At 42.9% G+C, this 20,305-nt stretch overlaps 1 protein-coding gene across 1 annotated transcript in view; it reads right to left on the reverse strand.

The window, feature by feature from the left end:
• ostf1 (osteoclast stimulating factor 1) overlaps positions 1-20,305 on the reverse strand; it is a 74,751-nt gene that overhangs the window by 44,932 nt on the left and 9,514 nt on the right. Inside the window, exon 2 of the mRNA XM_078396993.1 lies at positions 1,241-1,287. Coding sequence (XP_078253119.1) covers positions 1,241-1,287 — 47 coding nt within the window. The remainder of the gene's footprint in view (positions 1-1,240; positions 1,288-20,305) is intronic.

Here is a 20,305-nt window from a genome sequence, read left to right on the forward strand (position 1 = left end):
CTTTGGTGTTTTAGCATTATGTTTGGGATCATTGTCTTGCTGTAGAATGAACTGCCGGCCAATGAGTTTCGAGGCATTTGTTTGAACTTGAGCAGATAGGATACGTCTATACACTTCAGAATTCATTATGCTACTACCATCAGCAGTTGTACCATCAATGAAGACAAATGAGTCAGTACCTTCAGCAGCCATACATGCCCAGGCCATAACATCCCCACCACCGTGTTTCACAGATGAGGTGGTATGCTTTGGATCTTGGGCAGTTCCTTCTCTCCTCCATACTTAGCTCTTGCCATCACTCTGATATAAGTTAATCTCCATCTCATCAGTCCACAAGACCTTTTTCCAGAACTGTGGTAGCCCTTTTAAGTACTTCTTGGCAAACTGTAACCCGGCCATCCTATTTTTGCAGCTAACCAGTGGTTTGCATCTTGCAGTGTAGCCTCTGTATTTCTGTTCATGAAGTCTTCTGCGGACAGTGGTCATTGATAAATCCACACCTGACTCCTGAAGAGTGTTTCTGATCTGTCGAACAGGTGTTTGGGGATTTTTCTTTATTATAGAGAGAATTCCTCTGTCATCAGCTATGGAGGTCATCCTTGGCCTGCCAGTCCTTTTTCGTTTAGTAAGCTCACCAGTGCTCTCTTTCTTCTTAATGATGTTCCAAACTGTTGATTTTGGTAAGCCTAAGGTTTGGCTGATGTCTCTAACAGTTTAATTCTTGTTTCCCAGTCCCATAATGGCTTCTTTGACTTTCACTGGTACAACCTTGGTCCTCATGTTGATAAACAGCAATAAAAGTTTCCAAAGGTGATTGAAAGACTGGAGGAAAGACTAGTTGCTGAGAGCTCTCTTATACCTGCATTAAGGAGGCATTTAAACACACCTGTGCAATTACAAACACCTGTGAAGCCATGTGTCCCAAACATTACAGCCCCCCCCCCCCCCCCCCATTTCAGGGCACCATGTATAAACACAGCTGTAATTTCTACATGGTGAAACCAAAATGTATAAAAATACCCTTTAATAAAATCTGACAATGTGCACTTTAACCACATGTGATTTTTTCTATTACAAATCTCAAATTGCGGAGCACAGAGGCAAATAAATAAATGATGGGTCTTTGTCCCAAACATTATGGAGGGCACTGAACATGCAAATATAAATTCTAATTATTTCTGGATCTTTGTACCACACACAAATCAGCTGTTGTTTTTAGAAGCAAAATCAATGTACTTACTGTTCTGGGCTCAAATGCAAACAAAGCTCTGTAAACTTTCACCTGGCCTGAAAAATAAGAAAAAAACAATGACCACATTTTATTCAGACATGCAGTGCAAAGATGCTGTCTTGATATGAGGAACATTTAAGCTTTTATGACATTTATTTATAAAAAGCTCTTGATTACATTGAACGACATTTTCTGAATCATGACGTTGTTTTCACACATTGTATGGTAAAATAGGATGGGGGATGGGGGGTGTGTCAAAAATAGCTTTTAATCAGACAGGATATGTCTGAACCTTACCTAACCACAGTAATAATCAAGTCAAGTCAAATTTATTTGTCACATACACATACACGATGTGCAGTGAAATGAAATGATCACAGATGACCATAAAAGCAGTTTCATGACTGGCTTTCTTTATATTTTACAATTAGAAACATTTTTTCATTTGCTTACACAGCAAACAAACTGTGATCTGAAAGTCTAAAACTATGAACACAATAAACATAACTGTGGCAACATTCTCAGATTCACTTTGGTATGATCATATCCAGCAGGATGCAATGAAATTCAATGGTTCACTGGTTTACATGAAGCTCTTAGAATAAATAAAAAGTAAGTTCACAATAAAAACAATGTATGCAAGAACAACAGATTGCTGTGCAAACTGTCGTACAACAAAAATAATGAAGGCCAATAACTGAATATGGTAGAGTTAAGGGCCTGTCCCAGTTACGCAATTTTTAAGGCGACTGCCACCGACTGTCAAAGTTGTAGCAGTTTTTTTTAACCCTATGATAATGTCTACGACAATGTCTACGTCAATGACCACGACAATGTCGAGTCAGGTTAGCACCTGGCTAAAAGATTACACCGTCTCCGGAAACATCGCTGAATTCCCACGCTTACCTGACTGTCAAACTGTCGCCTCCAATCTACCTGTCAAATGTCCTGATGGTAAATAAATTGGTTAAACAAAACTATCTTCTGGTATCTTCAAATGCCTTTTCTTAATTTTAGTATTACGTGCTTCTAAATGCATCTGGGACAAGGGTTTTTCAGTGAACCTCCAGCAGAACCAATGCGTTCCCATGGGTGACTTGGAATCTGGTTTTAACGTGACGTTCGGAACTTTTCCGAAAGACAACGAGAACCCGACTGCCAATACAGTTGTCCCCACTGTCTTTGTATCAGCCCCACCGGTATCAACATCTTTTACTTATCCAGTCCCGCTGAAAATCCCACGGCCACTCTTCCTCCCACTGTTGGGAGATCCGATTCCTTGTAACTTGCTGCAGGCAGGTCAAAGAAAATAGACACTAAAAAGCTGGAGTAGCTCAGCGGGACAGGCAGCATCTCTGGAGAGAAGGAATGGGTGACGTTTGGGGTCGAGACCCTTTCTTCAGACTGAGTCAGGGGAGAGGGGAAACGATAGAACCCTGGACGTTGGTAAGGAACAAATTAATGAAAGATGAGTTGCTCCAGTTTTTTGTGTTTATCTTCGGTTTAAATCAGCATCTTAAGGCAGGGTGAATGTACGAAGGTCCCTGACCAGAGACAACTCTCTGCTATCCTAATTACTAATTGTTAAACCACAAAAGAACCTACTCTGCCGGTGTTTACACTGTCACACGATCACTCGACAATCCCCTGCCGTTACAGTACGGTCGACAGTTTATCAGGATACCGGAACAGAATCATTTGACCAAATAGTTATTGACTGAAAGCAAGTTTATATAGTTAAGCATTCGATAATAATCGCTCTATGGTTTAAAATCGACCAATTACTGGTGTCACTAAACTGCAACTTATTTAATTATAATGGAGGAGAGACAGCATCGTGGTCTCCACCCCCATTCCACAGCTGGCTGTTGCAGCTGCACTTTTGTCAGCTGTCAAAACGGGTTTTGACAGTTCCTGTCGGACCTTGTCTTCTCCTGATCCCGGTACCTGTCTCCAATTGACATTGGTAGTCGACAATGAAATTCATCCGTCCTCAGTACCGGCGACAACCTAACAAACCTGGGGACAACATGCCACAGCGCCTGCAATAAGCTACGATACTTGGCGACGAGCCAGCTGTCGCCGAACAATTTTGGACAGGTAACTTTTTCCACGATGCACCGAAATCCGCTATGATTCATTGAAGACTGCTCACGATCATGCCCGCGACACCCCGACGAACGTGCGGCAACATCCTAGTCGCCTTAAAATCGCCTAACTGGGACAGGCCCTTTAAGAATATGTGTATGTGGCAACACCGGCGGAAAGGGAGTGTGAAAGAGCTGACAGTTCACGAGTCTCACAGCCATGGGAAAGAAGATGTTCTTAAGACTGAATGATTGCACATTCAAGTTCCTTTACGCGAGGAATAGATTGGATAGACAGTCTCTATCTACCCTAGATAAAGGTATAGATGCACTGGAAATAAGACCATTTGCCCATTTCCGAGAATGTGACTTTGCCAGTAAGATTTGGAACAGATGCCACAGCGTTTATTATGATTTTTCCCCAAATTACTGCATTAGACAGGACCTAAAATGGCGCCTGTCTGTGGCGACATGTTGCCAGCAGCACAGCAGAAAACCATCAAATATAGTGGTTCTCAGCTTACGTGTAAAAAAGAAATAGCAGAAACCAGCGCTGTAAACGCACCTGGAACATCTGGCGGTGAAGTGCTGCCCCTTTGGATTGCACCTTAACAGGTGGGGGACCAGCATTCACGCGGGCAGGTTTGCCACTGCTACACGGGTGGTTTTAAACTAAATAAGTGGGGGGGGGGCTGTCAAATGGGATAGTCAAGGATGGAGTTAAAGCAAAAGAGAGTAAAGGAATAGTTAATGACCCCAGAATTAACAGGAAAGAAAGCTCACAAAGGGATAGGAGAGTATGGCCAAGTGTAATAGGGATCGATGTGAAGGGTGAGATGAGTAAGAAATTAAAAGTATTGTATATGAATGCGCGAAGTATAAGAGGTAAAGTAGATGAGCTTGAGGCTCAGTTAGAGGTTGGTAGATATGACATTGTGGGGATTACAGAGACGTGGCTGCAGGAGGAACAGGCCTGGGAACTTAATATTCAGGGTTATACATCCGATAGAAAGGACAGGCAGGTGGACAGAGGCAGTGGGGTAGCTCTGCTGGTGAGGGACAAAATTCAGTCCCTTGCGAGGGAAGACATAGGGACTGACGAGGGAGAGTCACTGTGGATTGAGTTGAGGAATTGTAAAGGCAAGAAGTCACTAATTGGTGTTATCTACAGACCCCCAAATAGTAGCCCGGATGTAGGGTGTAAGATGCAGCAGGAGTTAAAACTGGCATGTAAGAAAGGTAATGCCACTGTGGTGATGGGCGATTTCAATATGCAGGTAGACTGGGAAAATCAGGTTGGTTCTGGACCCCAAGAAAGAGAGTTTGTAGAGTGTCTCCGAGATGGATTCTTAGAGCAGCTTGTACTGGAGCCTACCAGAGAAAAGGCAATTCTGGATTTAGTGTTGTCCAATGAACCAGATTTGATAAGGGAACTCAAGGTAAAGGAGGTAGTGATCATAAAATGATTAGTTTTAATCTGCAATTTGAGAAGGAGAAGGTTAAATCGGTAGTGTCAGTGTTGCAGTTGAACAAAGGGGACTATGAAGGCATGAGAGAGGAGCTGGCCAAGGTAGACTGGAAAGGGATCCTAGCAGGATTGATGGTGGAACAGCAATGGCAGGAATTTCTGGGCATAATCCGGAAGACGCAGGATCATTTCATTCCAAAAAGGAAGAAAGATTCTAAGGGGAGTAGGAGGCAACCGTGGCTGACAAGGGAAGTTAGATGAAATAAAACTAAAAGAAAAGATGTGTAACACAGCAAAGAGTAGCCGGAAGCCAGAGGATTGGGAAACTTTCATAGGACAACAGAAGGTAAAAAAACGGGCAATACGGGCTGAAAAAATGAACTACGAGGGGAAGCTGGCCAAGAATATAAAGGACAGTAAAAGCTTCTTTAGATATGTTAAGAGAAAAAGAGTAGCAAAGTCAAATGTGGGTCACTTGAAAGCAGACATGGGTGAAATTATTATGGGTAACAAGGAAATAGCAGAAGAGTTGAACAGGTACTTCGGATCTGTCTTCACTAAGGAAGACACAAACAATCTCCCAGATGTACTGGAGGACAGAGGATCTAGGAGGGTAGAGGAACTGGAAGAAATTTTCATTAGGCGAGAAACAGTATTGGGTAGACTAATGGGACTGAAGGATGATAAATCCCCTGGGCCTGATGGTCTGCATCCCAGGGTCCTCAGGGAGGTGAGTCTAGAAATAGTGGACGCATTGATGATCATTTTCCAATGTTTAATAGATTCAGGATCAGTTCCTGTGGATTGAAGGATAGCTAATGTTATCCCACTTTTCAAGAAAGTAGCGAGAGAGAAAACGGGGAATTACAAACCAGTTAGCCTGACTTCAGTGGTGGGAAAGATGCTGGAGTCAATTATTAAAGAGGTAATAAGGGTGCGTTTAACAATATAACAATATAACAACTACAGCATGGAAACAGGCCTGTCCGGCCCTACCAGTCCACGCCGACCATTCTCCCTGACCTAGTCTCATCTACCTGCACTCAGACCATAACCCTCCAATCCCCTCCTATCCATATACCTATCCAATTTACTCTTAAATAATAAAATCGAGCCAGCCTCCACCACTTCCACCGGAAGCCCATTCCATACAGCCACAACCCTCTGAGTAAAGAAGTTCCCCCTCATGTTACCCCTAAACCTTTGTCCCTCAATTCTGAAGCTATGTCCCCTTGTTGGAATCTTCCCCACTCTCAAAGGGAAAAGCCTACCCACGTCAACTCTGTCCGTCCCTCTCAAAATTTTAAAAACCTCTATCAAGTCCCCCCTCAACCTTCTACGCTCCAAAGAATAAAGACCCAACCTGTTCAACCTCTCTCTGTAGCCTAAGTGCTGAAACCCAGGCAACATTCTAGTAAATCTCCTCTGTACCCTCTCCATTTTGTCGACATCCTTCCTATAATTTGGCGACCAGAACTGCACACCATACTCCAGATTCGGCCTCACCAATGCCCTGTACAATTTCAACATTACATCCCAACTTCTATACTCGATGCTCTGATTTATAAAGGCAAGCATACCAAACGCCTTCTTCACCACCCTATCCACATGAGATTCCACCTTCAGGGAACAATGCACAGTTATTCCCAGATCCCTCTGTTCCACTGCATTCCTCAATTCCCTACCATTTACCCTGTACGTCCTATTTTGATTTGTCCTACCAAAATGCAGCACCTCACACTTATCAGCATTAAACTCCATCTGCCATCTTTCAGCCCACCCTTCCAAAAGGCCCAAGTCTCTCTGTAGACTTTGAAAATCTACCTCACTATCAACTACTCCACCTATCTTAGTATCATCTGCATATTTACTAATCCAATTTGCCACACCATCATCCAGATCATTAATGTAAATGACAAACAACAGTGGACCCAACACAGATCCTTGGGGCACTCCACTAGACACTGGCCTCCAACCTGACATACAATTGTCAACCGTTACCCTCTGGTATCTCCTATTCAGCCATTGTTGAATCCATCTTGCAACCTCACTATTAATACCCAACGATTTAACCTTCTTAATCAACCTTCCATGTGGAACCTTGTCAAATGCCTTACTGAAGTCCATATAGACAACATCCACAGCCTTGCCCTTATCAATTTCCCTGGTAACCTCTTCAAAAAATTCAAGAAGATTAGTCAAACATGACCTTCCAGGCACAAATCCATGTTGACTGTTTCTAATCAGGCCTTGATTATCCAAATAATTATATATATTGTCCCCAAGTATCTTTTCCATTAATTTTCCCACCACAGACGTCAAACTAATAGGTCTATAATTGCTAGGTTTACTTTTAGAACCTTTTTTAAACAAAGGCACAACATGCGCAATGCGCCAATCTTCCGGCACCATCCCTGTTTCTAATGACGTTTGAAATATTTCCGTCATAGCCCCTGCTAATTCTGCACTAACTTCCCTCAATGTCCTAGGGAATATCCTATCAGGACCTGGAGACTTATCCACTTTTATATTCTTCAAAAGTGTCCGTACCTCCTCTTCTTTAATCCTCCTAATTTCCATCACTACTCTACTTGTTTCGCTTACCTCACATAATTCAATATCCTTCTCCTCGGTAAATACCGAAGAAAAGAAATTGTTTAATATCTCCCCCATTTCTTCCGGCTCAGCACATAGCTGTCCACTCTGACTCTCTAATGGACCAATTTTATCCCTCACTATCCTTTTGCTATTGACATATCTGTAGAACCCCTTGGGGTTTACTTTTACATTACTTGCCAAAGCAGCCTCATATCTTTTTTTCGCTTTTCTGATTTCCTTTTTAAGATTCCTTTTACATTCTTTATATTCCTCAAGAACCTCATTTACTCCCTGCCGCTTATATTTATTGTATATCTCCCTCTTTTTCCAAACCAAGTGTCCAATTTCCCTGGAAAACCACGGCTCTTTCAAATTATTATTCTTTCCTTTCCACCCAACAGGGACATAAAGACTCTGTACTCTCAAAATTTCACCTTTAAATATCCTCCATTTCTCTATTATATCCTTTTCATAAAACAACAATTTCCATTTCACTCCTTTTAAATCCTTTCTCATCTCCTCAAGTCAGCATGGATTTATGAAAGGGAAATCATGCTTGACTAATCTTCTGGAATTTTGTGAGGACGTGACAAGTAAAATGGATGAAGGGAGCCAGTGGATGTAGTGTATCTAGACTTCCAGAAAGCCTTTGATGAGGTCCCGCACGGGAGATTGGTGACTAAAATTAGAGCACATGGAGTTGACATGGATAGAAAATTGGTTGGCAGACAGGAAACAAAGAGTAGGAGTAAACGGGTCCTTTTCAGAATGGCAGGCAATGACGAGTGGAGTGCTGCAAGGCTCGGTGTTGGGGCCTCAACTGTTTACCATATATATTAATGATTTGGAAGAGGGAATTAGAAGCAACACTAGCAAGTTTGCGGATGACACAAAGCTGGGTGGCGGTGTAAACTGTGAAGAGGATGTTAGGAGGTTGCAGGGTGACCTGGACAGGTTGAGTGAGTTTGCAGACTCGTGGCAGATGCAGTATAATATAGATAAATGTGAGGTTATCTACTTTGGCGGAGAAACGAGGCAGATTATTATCTCAATGGAGTTTGGTTAGGTAAGGGGGAGGTGCAGCGAGACCTTGGTGTCCTTGTACACCAGTCATTGAAAGTTGGCGTGCACGTACAGCAGGCAGTGAAGAAAGCTAATGGCCTTTATAACACGAGGATTTCAGTATAGGAGTAAAGAGGTTCTTCTGCAGTTGTATAGGGCCCTGGTAAGACCACATCTGGAGTATTGTGTACAGTTTTGGTCTCCTAATTTGAGGAAGGACGTCCTTGTAATTGAGGCAGTGCAGCGTAGGTTCACGAGGTTGATCCCTGGGATGGCGTGACTGACATATAAGGAAAGATTGAAAAGACTGGGCTTGTATTCACTGGAGTTTAGAAGGATGAGAGGGGATCTTATAGAAACATATTAAATTATAAAAGGACTGGACAAGCTAGATGCAGGAAAAATGTTCCCAATGTTGGGCGAGTCCAGAACCAGGAGCCACAGTCTTAGAATAAAGGGGAGACCATTTAAAACTGAGGTGAGAAAAAAACTTTTTCACCCAGAGAGTTGTGAATTTGTGGAATTCTCTGCCACAGAGGGCAGTGGAAGCCAAATCACTGGATGGATTTAAGAGAGAGTTAGATAGAGCTCTAGGGGCTAGTGGAATCAAGGGATATGGGGAGAAGGCAGGCACGGGTTATTGATTGGGGACGATCAGCTATGATCACAATGAATAGCGGTGCTGGCTCGAAGGGCCGAATGCCCTCCTCCTGTACTTATTTTCTATGTTTCTATGTTCTACCTCCCGTGGGAATTCACCTCCATCATCCTGACTGTGGTCTACATCCCACCCCAGGCAGATGTCCGTCTAGCACTGGAGGAGCTGCACGCCGTGGTCAACAAGCGCCAGTCAGCATACCCCGAAACCTTTACCACCATAGCCGGGGACTTCAACAAAGCCAACCTGAAAAGATCTCTCCCGTACTACCACCATGTCTCCTGCAGCACCAGAGGATTAAACACCCTTGACTACTGCTACACAACCATCAGAGATGCCTATCGCTCCATCCCTCGCCCTCACTTCGGGAAATCCGACCATTCAGCGGTGCTGCTTCTTGCTGCAAACAGGCAACAACTAAGATTTCACCCCCAGGAATGGGGACTACACAGAGCTGGTCAGGGGAGGCAGAGGAACAACTACGGGAATGCATGGAGTCAGTAGACTGGGCAATGTTTAAAGATTCGGCCATGGACCTGAATGAATCCGCCACAGTCATTACAGCCTTCATAAGGAAATGTGTGAAGGACCATGTTCCTACAAAAACCTTCTGAGTGTTTCCTAACCAGAAGCCTTGGATGAACCAGGAGATCTGCATTCTTCTGAGGACCAGATCCCGGGCATTCAGGTCTGGTGACGCAGAGGTCGATAAGAAGTCCAGATACGACCTTGACAAAGCCATCAAAAAGGCAAAAAGGGACTTCCGCTCAAAGCTGGAGGAAGCGGATGTTCAGCATCTGTGGCAGGGCTTGAATGTCATCACCTCCTAGAAGGCGAAACCAGGAGGCAGCTCAAGCGACAGCGAAGCATCACTCCCTGACGAGCTCAATGCGTTCTGTGCACACTTTGATAGGGAGAACACTGATGTGCCTTACAGTCACAGTCAGGGGCCAACTCCAGAAGATCCTTCAGGGGGGTGAACCCTCGGAAAGCGTCTGGACCTGATGGTATACCCGGTTGAGTTCTTAAAACCTGTGCAAACCAACTGGCTGGTTTTTGCAGACATTTTCAACCTCTCATTACTGAGGTCTGATGATATGAATCTTTTGGTCATGAAAGAAAATCTAATCTGCAATGGACCAATGCATCTGCAGGATTGCTGCACACATTGCACAAATTTGCACATTTCATTGCTGCAATCTAGGCTTTGGGTGTGGCATTAAATCTGATGCATTGACTGCAATGCAGCCTCAATAAAGGCTTTTGTCAACAGCAGTGGAAGCTTCAGTAAAATGGCCAACATTTTCATTCCTTACAGTGAAACTGATGGGCCAGAATGTCCTGGGCCTCCTCCATCGTCAGAGTGAGGCCCAGCACAAATTGGCAGAACAGCACCTCATATTTCACTTGGGCAGCTTTCAGCCAGCGGTATGACTATTGACTTCTCTAACTTCAAGTAACTCTTGCTTTCCCTCGCTCTCCATCCCTCCCCATCCCAGTTCTCCGACCAGTCTGACTGTCCCCGATTACATTTTATCCCTGTTTGCTTTGTTGTTACCTTCTCCAAGGTAACAATGATATATTCTACATTTTCCTTGATCTCCACCCTCTCTGAAGTCTCATTCTCACACCTTACACTTCCTTATCTCCGTATCTTCCCCTCCCCTGACTCAGTCTGAACAAGGGTCTCGACCCAAAACGTCACCCATTCCTTCTCTCCAGAGATGCTGCCTCTCTCGCTGAGTTACTCCGGCATTTTGTATCTATCTTCGGGACAGAATGGAGTTGTTTTCATACAGTTGCAACAAAACAAAACTCCACAATCTCTTCTCTGGTTTAATTGATGGTAGTTTTCCTGCCGCATAATTCTGAAACTAATGGGTTGCCTCCCAAAAATATTGAATGTTTGTGGGACACCACTCTAACTACTGTAAATAGTTAGAGATAAAAGGAACTGCAGATACTAGTTTATTTTAAAAAAATAGACTCAAAGTGCTGGAAGGGGCCCAACCCAAAACATCACCTATCATGTTCTCCAGAGATGCTGCCTGACCCGCTGAGTTACTCAGCATTTTGTGGCTTTTTTCTCCCATGTTTAATTGCTGTTGAGGTGCAGTAAAATAGCAGGTCAGCTTTGACCTTGGCAAAGTAAATGAATGTTGCAATACATCACAGATAGACACAAAATGCTGGAATAACTCAGCAGGACAGGCAGCATCACTAGATAGAAGGAATGGGTGATGTTTCGGGTCGAGACCCTTCTTTAGACTGGTTAGGGATAAGGGAAACAAAAATGTAAAACCAATTTTTAATGATAAAATACAGTGATTAGTTTCTTTATCCAGCATGCTCACAGTGTGCAAGTATGGCTGCATTTGTCCAGGGTGCAGACCGAGTCTTGATCTGATTTGAATGATGAGAGAGAGAAGCAGATGTTGTTAAGGCAGGACAAATTTGACCGTTGAAGCTTCCTCCAGTTTTGCTTACTGTTCCAGAATTCCTAGAGGTGGGGTTCTTTATTCCTCCAAAGAAACAAACTGCTGGAAGAGCTTAGCGTGTCAGGAAGCTTCAGACTAAAGGGTTCAACCTGAGACATCGTCTGTCCGTTTCCTTCCTTAGTCGCTGACTGGCCTGTAGTTTTCCCACAATATTTTATTTGTAGTTCCAGATTACAGTATCTGCAAATCTGCATCTGCAGTTTTCTCAACACTGCTCCCGGCCTTCACAGTGTTGTTCCATAATTCCCAGAGGTGAGATGCCTTGGCTGCTGCTCCAACTCTGTTTTCCCGGGATTGACGAACTTTGCCTTTTGTGTCATTGTTCTCAGTTTCCTGGAGATTGGAGACGTCGTCAATTTTACTTCAAATACTTGGCTTCCTGTCATAATTATTTTCCTACTTTTTCTTCCATATTCTGCCTTTTTTTCAGTTGATCTGTTTATTATTCTTTGGAGTTGCTCTGTGAAGAATTCATGTGTTAGATGCTGGCAGTCCAAATTCCGCTCGTGATCCAGCTCGCCGTCTTTCTGGGTCACTACTAATCCCTTCCAAGGCAGTTAAGTGTCATCGCTAGCAGAGCTACTGCCTTGAAGCGGAAGGGACACAGGTTCAATCCTGACCCAAGGGCAGTCTGTGTGAGTTTGTACGTTCTCTCCCTTGCCACAGAGGTTTCCTCCCAGTGCTCCAGTTTCCTCCCACATTCCAAATATGTATGGGATGGAAGGTAAATTGGCTACTGTATAATGTGCCTCATGTGTAGGTGAGTGATTAAATCTGGGGGTAATAATATGAATGCTAGATTAATGTAGGTTTAATATAAGTGGGCAGTTGATGGTGAATGCTGACTCAATGGACCGAAGGGCCTATTTCCATTATGTATCTCTCTACAAATCTAGCCTTTGAAAGGGATTTATAGAATGGTACAAATAGGAACAACCCAACAATGTTTGGCTGAACATGATGCCGTTAAACTGATCTCATTGTTCCACTATGGGACATATGACAATAAAACATTCTTGACTCTTGTACACGATCCATTTCTCGCTATATTTGCACATCCACATGCCAATCTAAAAACCTCAAATGCTATTACTGCCTCCAACACCACCCCAAGGGGGAAATAAAGAGGAAGAAGTTTGGACATTTTTGCCTTCCATCACAGTGAGGAATGTGGGGAATCCGCTATGGTGGATGTTTATGTTAACTTTTATGTAATTGTGTGTCATGTTGCTTTTTTTTCATATGGCTGTACGGTAATTCGCATATCACTTAATTGGTACATGTGACAATGAAAGGCCTTTGAAACCTTTTACTGAGTGACTCGATTCCTCAATACTTCTTGGTCTTGTAACTTTAATCAAAATTTTGGCAGAGATAAAGGGAGAATGGCCATTTCAGGATCCAGATAATTTGTGTCTCACATTAATACTTTTGTTGCTGCCAACATTTATAATTGCTCAAAGACAAATGGGAATTTTAGTATCATATCTCATGAAGCTAATCTATCCCAATGATTTTTGATGTCAACAATATTGTTCCAGGTTGAACAATAAATATCCTGCTAAAGCTAAAATGATTTTACAAACCGTAAAAAAATATTTACTAATTTGCCCAGCTTGGAATTTGGGAGTAAAAATAGAAAATGCTGGGGATACTAAGCAGTCAGGCAGTTGCTCTAGATGTCAACTTCGTTACATCGGCGAAACCAAACGCAGGCTCGGCGATCGTTTCTCTCAACACCTTCGCTCAGTCCGCCTTAACCAACCTGATCTCCCAGTGGCTGAGCACTTCAACTCCCCCTCACACTCCCAGTCTGACCTTTCTGTCATGGGCCTCCTCCAGTGCCATAGTGAGGCCCACCGGAAATTGGAGGAACTGCACCTCATATTCCGCTTGGGCAGCTTGCAGCCCAGCGGTATGAACATTGACTTCTCCAACTTTAGATAGTTCCTCTGTCCCTCTCTTCCCCTCCCCCTTCCCAGTTCTCCCTCTATCTTCCTGTCTCCACCTATATCCTTCCTTTGTCCCACTGACATCAGTCTGAAGATGGGTCTCGACCCGAAACGTCACCCATTCCTTCTCTCCTGAGGTGCTGCCTGACCTGCTGAGTTACTCCAGCATTTTGTGAATAAATACCTTCGATTTGTACCAGCATCTGCAGTTATTTTCTTACCCTTTTCTAACATTACCTGTTTAATCTTCCTCATGAAACATCAGCTTGGCTCAACTTGTGCAGCTCAAATTTGAAGTATACTAAACAACTGTTTAAAAATCCCCAAGTAGGGCATCAATATAATGTTTTTTGTAAATATTTTAGGATCTGGGCATTAGTGGCAAGTCCAGCATTGATTGTCCTTCTCTAAATTCCCTTGGGTATGTAGAAGCAAGTCATCTTCCTGAACAAACACAGTCGGTCTCATGAAGCAGCCAAATATCGTCCATGACACTGTCCTGAGGAACTCTCTCTGAGGGGCTGGGACAATTATCCAATGCCTACAACCACCTTTCTTTACGTGAAATTTGACTACAGCCACTGTAAAGATTTCTTCTTGACGGCCAATGACCAGTTTTACTGGAGTGCTGGAGTAATTGGCTGCTGAGAGTGCTGAAGTGCAAACTGGGAGGAGCATCAGGTGAGTGTAAATAAAATGATTAGGTGCCAGCCAAGTGAAGCTAAACAACAAAACAACATTGTACAATGAAAAGAGTTAAATGATCACACAATTGATTGGAGCTCTGGACTCCTATCGTGTCCCGAATGGTGTTCAACAATTAAACAAATAGGAGGTGTCAAGAACATTCAACTCCATAACATTTAGGGGCGGCACAGTGGCACAGCAGAAGAGTTGCTGCCTTACAGCGCCAGAGACCCGGGTTCAATCCTGACTACGGGTGCTGTCTGTATGGAGTTTGTATGTTCTCCCTGTGACTACGTGGGTTTTCTCTGACTTCCTCCCACACTCAAAAGACCTACAGATTTGTAGGTTAATTGGCTTCTTTAAATGTTCCCTCGTGTGTAGGATAGAATTTGTGTATGGGTGATCGCCCGTTGGCGTGGACTCGGTAGGCTGAAGGGCTTGCTTTCACACTGCATCAATAAACTAAACCAAACATTCCCAACTTCAATGCTGGAGGCCCAGAAAGCGAGTGCTTTAACAAAAAGCAGAAGCATTCATGGCCATGTTTAAGCAGAAGTGCCATGAACATGACTTATTTTTGCTTCCCCCTGACATCTTCACCACTGCAGAAGCCAGATTCACAAGGACATAAGGTCATACGTGCTGGGAGTAGAATTAGGCCATTCGGCCCATCAAGTCTACTCCGCCATTCAATCATGGCTGATCTATCTCTCACTCCTAACCCCATTCTCCTGCCTTCTCCCCATAACCTCAGACATCTGTGCTAATCAAAAATCTATCTTTCTCTGCCTTAAAAATATTAATTGACTTGTTATCGACAACCTTCTGTGGCAAAGAATTCCACAGATTCACCACCCTCCTACTAAAGATTCCAGACAATTTGATTCACTCTAAGAAATGGTTGGGAACTTTGAAATACAGAAAGCGCAATGAGACTAGACAATATAACAGCTGTAGTACTGAATTTGAATTGAAAAAAACACTAATATCTATGCATCTGCGTACTTAGTGTGAGCAAGGTGACAGAGAAACAGTATCTTTTCTAGGACATTTATGGCAGGATGTAGGACAAATCTTTCAACAGTATATTATGAGGTTAAAAGCACTTTTAGAGTTAACTAGACCAAGTGGACCCGATTGGCCCAAACCTGCATTGGTGCAGCACCCTCTACTCCCCCTCCCCCCACTCCCCTTCCCCACTCCCCCTCCCCTCTCCTCCCTCTCTGCCTCCTTCCCCTCCCCTCCCTCCCTCCTTCTCCTCCCCCACCACCACCCCCCCTCCCCCCCACTACATCCCCCTCAACCCCCTTATCATCCCTCCTCCCCCTCCCTCCCTCTCCCACATGCCCCTCCCCTCTCCCTCCTCCCCTCCCTCTCCCTCCTCCCTCCCACTACATCCCCCTCAACCCCCCTTATCCTCCTTCCTCACTCCCTCCTCCCTCACTCCCCCCTCCCTCCCTCCCCTTTAACTCGAATATTCTTTAACCTATTCTCAAAAGCTAATGTCGCTAACTTTTATCGTGCTTTCAACTTTATAATTCACTGTTGGAAGATTTTCTTCCCACTCTGCCATAAATGTCCTATTTAGGATTCTGCATCTCCATCTCCTTATTCACAGATGGTGATTCAATGAAAAAAGTTCCTCTACTTATTCTGAAGAAGGGTTCCAACACAAACTTCGCCTATCCATGTTCTCAACAGATGTGCCTGACCCGTTAAGTTACTCTAGCAATTTATGTCTTTTTTTCTTTTAAACAGAATATGCAGTTCGGTGTTTCTACCGCTCCTTATTCTGATTCTTTCACAATTTAAAGTACTCACTAAATTTTTCTAAGAAAACCACAACTATTTTTCCAAGACTTTCTTTTCTTTCCTCCTCTTAATGAATTTTTCATGAATCTGATTACAACTTCACTTTTGTTGCCAGGTCCATCCTCCATTACAATCATCGTCAGAAGTGCAGCAATTCAAATAGCAGATAATCACAAATTCTCAGGCCAACCAAGAGCAAGGGAAAGATATGCCTTTATTTCTCAGAAGATACAGTGGAACATTGATCAGCTGCATAAATTGTGGAAAATGGGAGATGGAATTTAACCCAAGCAAGTATGAGGTACACTTTGGGAGATTGAACATAAAGGAGAGAGTATACAGTTAATGGCAAGACCCTTAACAGCATTGATGTGCAGAGGGATCTTGGAGTCCAAGTTCAAAGCTCATGAAAGGTGATAACACAAGTAGATAGGGTGGTAAAGAAGGCTTATGGTATGCTTACCTTCATTGTCAGGGGCATTGAGTACAATAGTCATGATGCAGCTCTATAGGACTTTGGTTAGGCTGCATTTGGAATATTGCATGCAGTTCTGGTCAGCCCATTACAGTCAATATGTGGAAGCTTTGGACAGGGTGCTGAGGAGGTTTACCAGAATGCTGCCTGGATTAGAGGGTTTCAGCTACAGGGAGAGATTGGATAAACGCAAATTGTTTTCTCTGGAATGTCAGAGGTTGAGGGGAGACAATAGAAATATATAAAATTATGAGGCACAGATAGGATAGACAGTCAGAACCTTTTTTTCAGGGTGGAAATGTCCAACATTAGAATGCATAGCTATAAGGCGAGAGGGGGAAAGTTTAATGGAGATGTGCAGGGTAAGTTTTTTTGAAACACAGAGGGTGGTGGGGGCCTGGAACACATTGCCAGGGGTGGTGGTGGAGGCAGATACAATAGTTGCATTAATGAGGCTTTTGGATAGGCACATGGAAGTGCAGAGAATAAAGAGATATGGATCATGTGCAGGCAGATGAGATCAGTTCAGCTCGGCATCATGTTCAGCACATACATTGTGGGTTGAAGGGACCATTCCTATGCTGTCCTGTTCTATGTTCTCGTAGCTATTCCCGTTGAAACACTCTATTTAAATGCTGTGGACCTCTCAATTGCCTGGAGCATCTGGATGGCTCTCTTCTCACTGCCAGCAATGATGCACTCAATCTGCTGGATTTTGTTTTGCCAGGAAAGTGGCCGCTGGGATTTAATTACGAATTGTTTGGTAATTGTACTGAACATGCAATTTTCATTCTTTGTGGTTGATTGTTATAAATTGACATGACCACAATAGATCATCTTCAGTTCAGTGTTAACAATCACTCCTCTCATCAGATCTTGCATCTGTGAACTCATTAGAAATCTTTGTTGCACAACATCAAACTCAATACCATACTTTGATTTTTTAACAAGTGACTATTCATAACATATCCCCAGCAATGGGATTTTGATCTTTAATGGGACAATAAAAGCATTTAAGTCAAGCACTGCAATGGACCAACATATATCTTACTTTAGGGAGGTAGGGGATTGAAGGCTCTGGGGAGTTATATAGCAGAAGAGATGAGGCTGATCAACTCGTGATGATGTTGAATGGCTGGAGGTGTTACCCCTGCTCCTACTTTCTTATAGACATATAAAATACCATCAAGGTTTGTCTGTAATAACAAGGAACTGCAGATGCTGGTTTAGTCTAAAGGAAGACACAAAATGCTGGAATAATTCAGCGGGTCAAGGAGTGGCTCTGGAGAAAGTGGTTGGCTGACGTATCAGATTGTGACCTTCTTCAGACCTGACCTGAAATGTCAACAAACCATGTTCTCCAAAGATGCTGCCTGTCCCGCTGAGTTACTCCAGTACTTTGTGTCAGTGTTTCGACGGCTGGTTGCAGTCTTAGTCAGCAGATTTTTCTCACTGTTTCATGAATAGAACATCGTTTTATCCTAACATGACCAAATTTAGCAATGGAAGGCCGTGCTCATGTGATAGGAGCAGAATTAGGTCATTCGCCCAACAGGTCTACTCCACCATTCAAACATGCCTGATCTAACTCTCCCTCCTAACCCCATTCTCCTGCCTTCTCCCCATAACCTGACACCCGTACTATTCAAGAAATTGAAAATAATCAAGAAATCGAGCTACTGCACAGGGCTCTGTCATCAAGCTTGGAACAGGCACTCACCAAATATTTGCCCTTGGTAATGGACAAGATAAATGCAATCTTTTTTTGTAGTTGAGTGGTTCACTGCTGACCACATGTTCTGGGTCCATTGTTTCTCATATATTATGTTGGTAGAATCTGCCGACTCCAGTTGCCTTATTACAGATTCATTTTAACTTCAAGAGAAAAATAAGAGAAAAACACAAATGCTCATCCTTGATCCTTCGCTAAATTCTCTGGTGAGGATTAAACTATTCTGCTGTTGAAGCCCCAGTCAGCTTCCACAAATTATTTTTCATGCTGTGTTAAGCACTAAATGAAAATCATCTGTAAATGGTGGGTGTGCATTTGAAAAACATGCAACTCGATGAACCATCATGATTGACCAAAAAGTACAATTTTGAAAACTGTGTCAAAGACCTAGTCAGTATTTTGTAATGTAGAAACAAGGAACTGCAGAGCTAGTTTATACCAAAGATAGACACAAAGTGCTGGAGTAACTCAGCCAGTCAGGCAGCATCTCTGGGGAAAAAGGATGGGTGATGTTTTGTGTTGGGACCCTTCTTCAGACTGAAGAAGGGTTGAAGAAGGTCCAGACCCAAAGCTTCACGCAATATTTGGTAATGATAAAACAAAGAATAGTACAGCAGAGGAACAGGCCGTTCAACCTACAATGTTTGTGCCGAACATGATACCAAGTTAAACAAATTTCTGCCTGCACGTACGTGATCCACATTACGCCATTCTCTGTATATCCATGTGCCTACCTGAAAGCCTCTTAAATATCAATATTTTACATGCTTCCACCACTATCCACGGCAGCATGTTCCAGGCACCCACCACTCTGTGCTAAAAAAAACTTGCCCAGCACATCTCCTTTAAACGTTGCCCCTCTCACCTAAAAGCTATGCCCTCTGGGCTTTGACATTTCCACCCTGGGAAAAAGGCTTTGATAGTCTATCTTACCGATGGCTCCCATAATTTTATGTACTTCTGTAGGGTGTCCCCTCAGCCTTCGATGCTCCAGAGGATAATCCAAGTTTGTCCAACCTCTCTTTATAGCTTATACTCACTAATCCAAGCAACATTTCCCTCCCCAAAGAATCAAGCATCCATCCTGTACTGGGATGACCAGACCCACACACAATACTCAAAATGCAGCTTAACCAAATTTTTCTAAAGCTTCAATGTCATAGTGTCCCTCTTTCGGAGTTACCAGTTTCAAGTTTAATCGTACCTACCATCGCTAACAAAAACACAAACCACTGCAAAATCCTCTTAATATCAAATAGATTAAAATGCAGGATTCACACTCCTTATCACAGATGAACAGAATATTTAGCAAATTAAAAATCACAAGTCTTTTGCAAGTTCCATTTCACTCATGATGTACTCATCTCTAATTGCTATTAATACAATACACAGTATTTTGTCTTAGTTCCTTTCATGGATCATTATGATGATTCAAACAAAATAGAAATGCAAAAGAAAACTAATAAACTCAGTTTCCTTCATTTCTTCACAATCTTCCTTAGCATGACATAGTTTAGAGTAGTAATGGCTTTCTATAAAAACTGGATCTAAATTGTAACACTAAATTTCATCAAAAATACTCTCCCTGTTTTCATATTTCTCCTTTGCTGACACATGTGTATTTGCTGCAAACATTCATCTGGAGCAAAAGAAATTAAAATGTACATTTATTTTGAGTTCTTACTTTTTTTTTAATCCACCCGAAGCACAGTGACAGTCATAGAATTTGCACATTGCAAAGCTTCCAAAACAGCAACATAACAATGACCAAATTATCTATTTTAGTGAAGTTGAGTGAAGGATAAATATTGGATCGGCACCAAAAATAACTCCGCTGTACTTCTTCAATTTGAGCCGTATCTTTTACATCAGCTTGAAAGAGCACACGGGCCTTGGTTTAATGCATATTCACAATTGTCAGCACTAAACCATTTGCTGTTGTGTCTTCAGCTCCAGAGCAGAGATCACTGGATACTCTTTCTTAAACCTCTGCACCTTTCAGCCTCTTTTTTCCTCCCAGGCCATACCTCACACCAACCTTTTTT

This window comes from Rhinoraja longicauda, chromosome 3, assembly GCF_053455715.1.
Source record: "Rhinoraja longicauda isolate Sanriku21f chromosome 3, sRhiLon1.1, whole genome shotgun sequence".
NCBI lineage: Eukaryota > Metazoa > Chordata > Chondrichthyes > Rajiformes > Arhynchobatidae > Rhinoraja > Rhinoraja longicauda.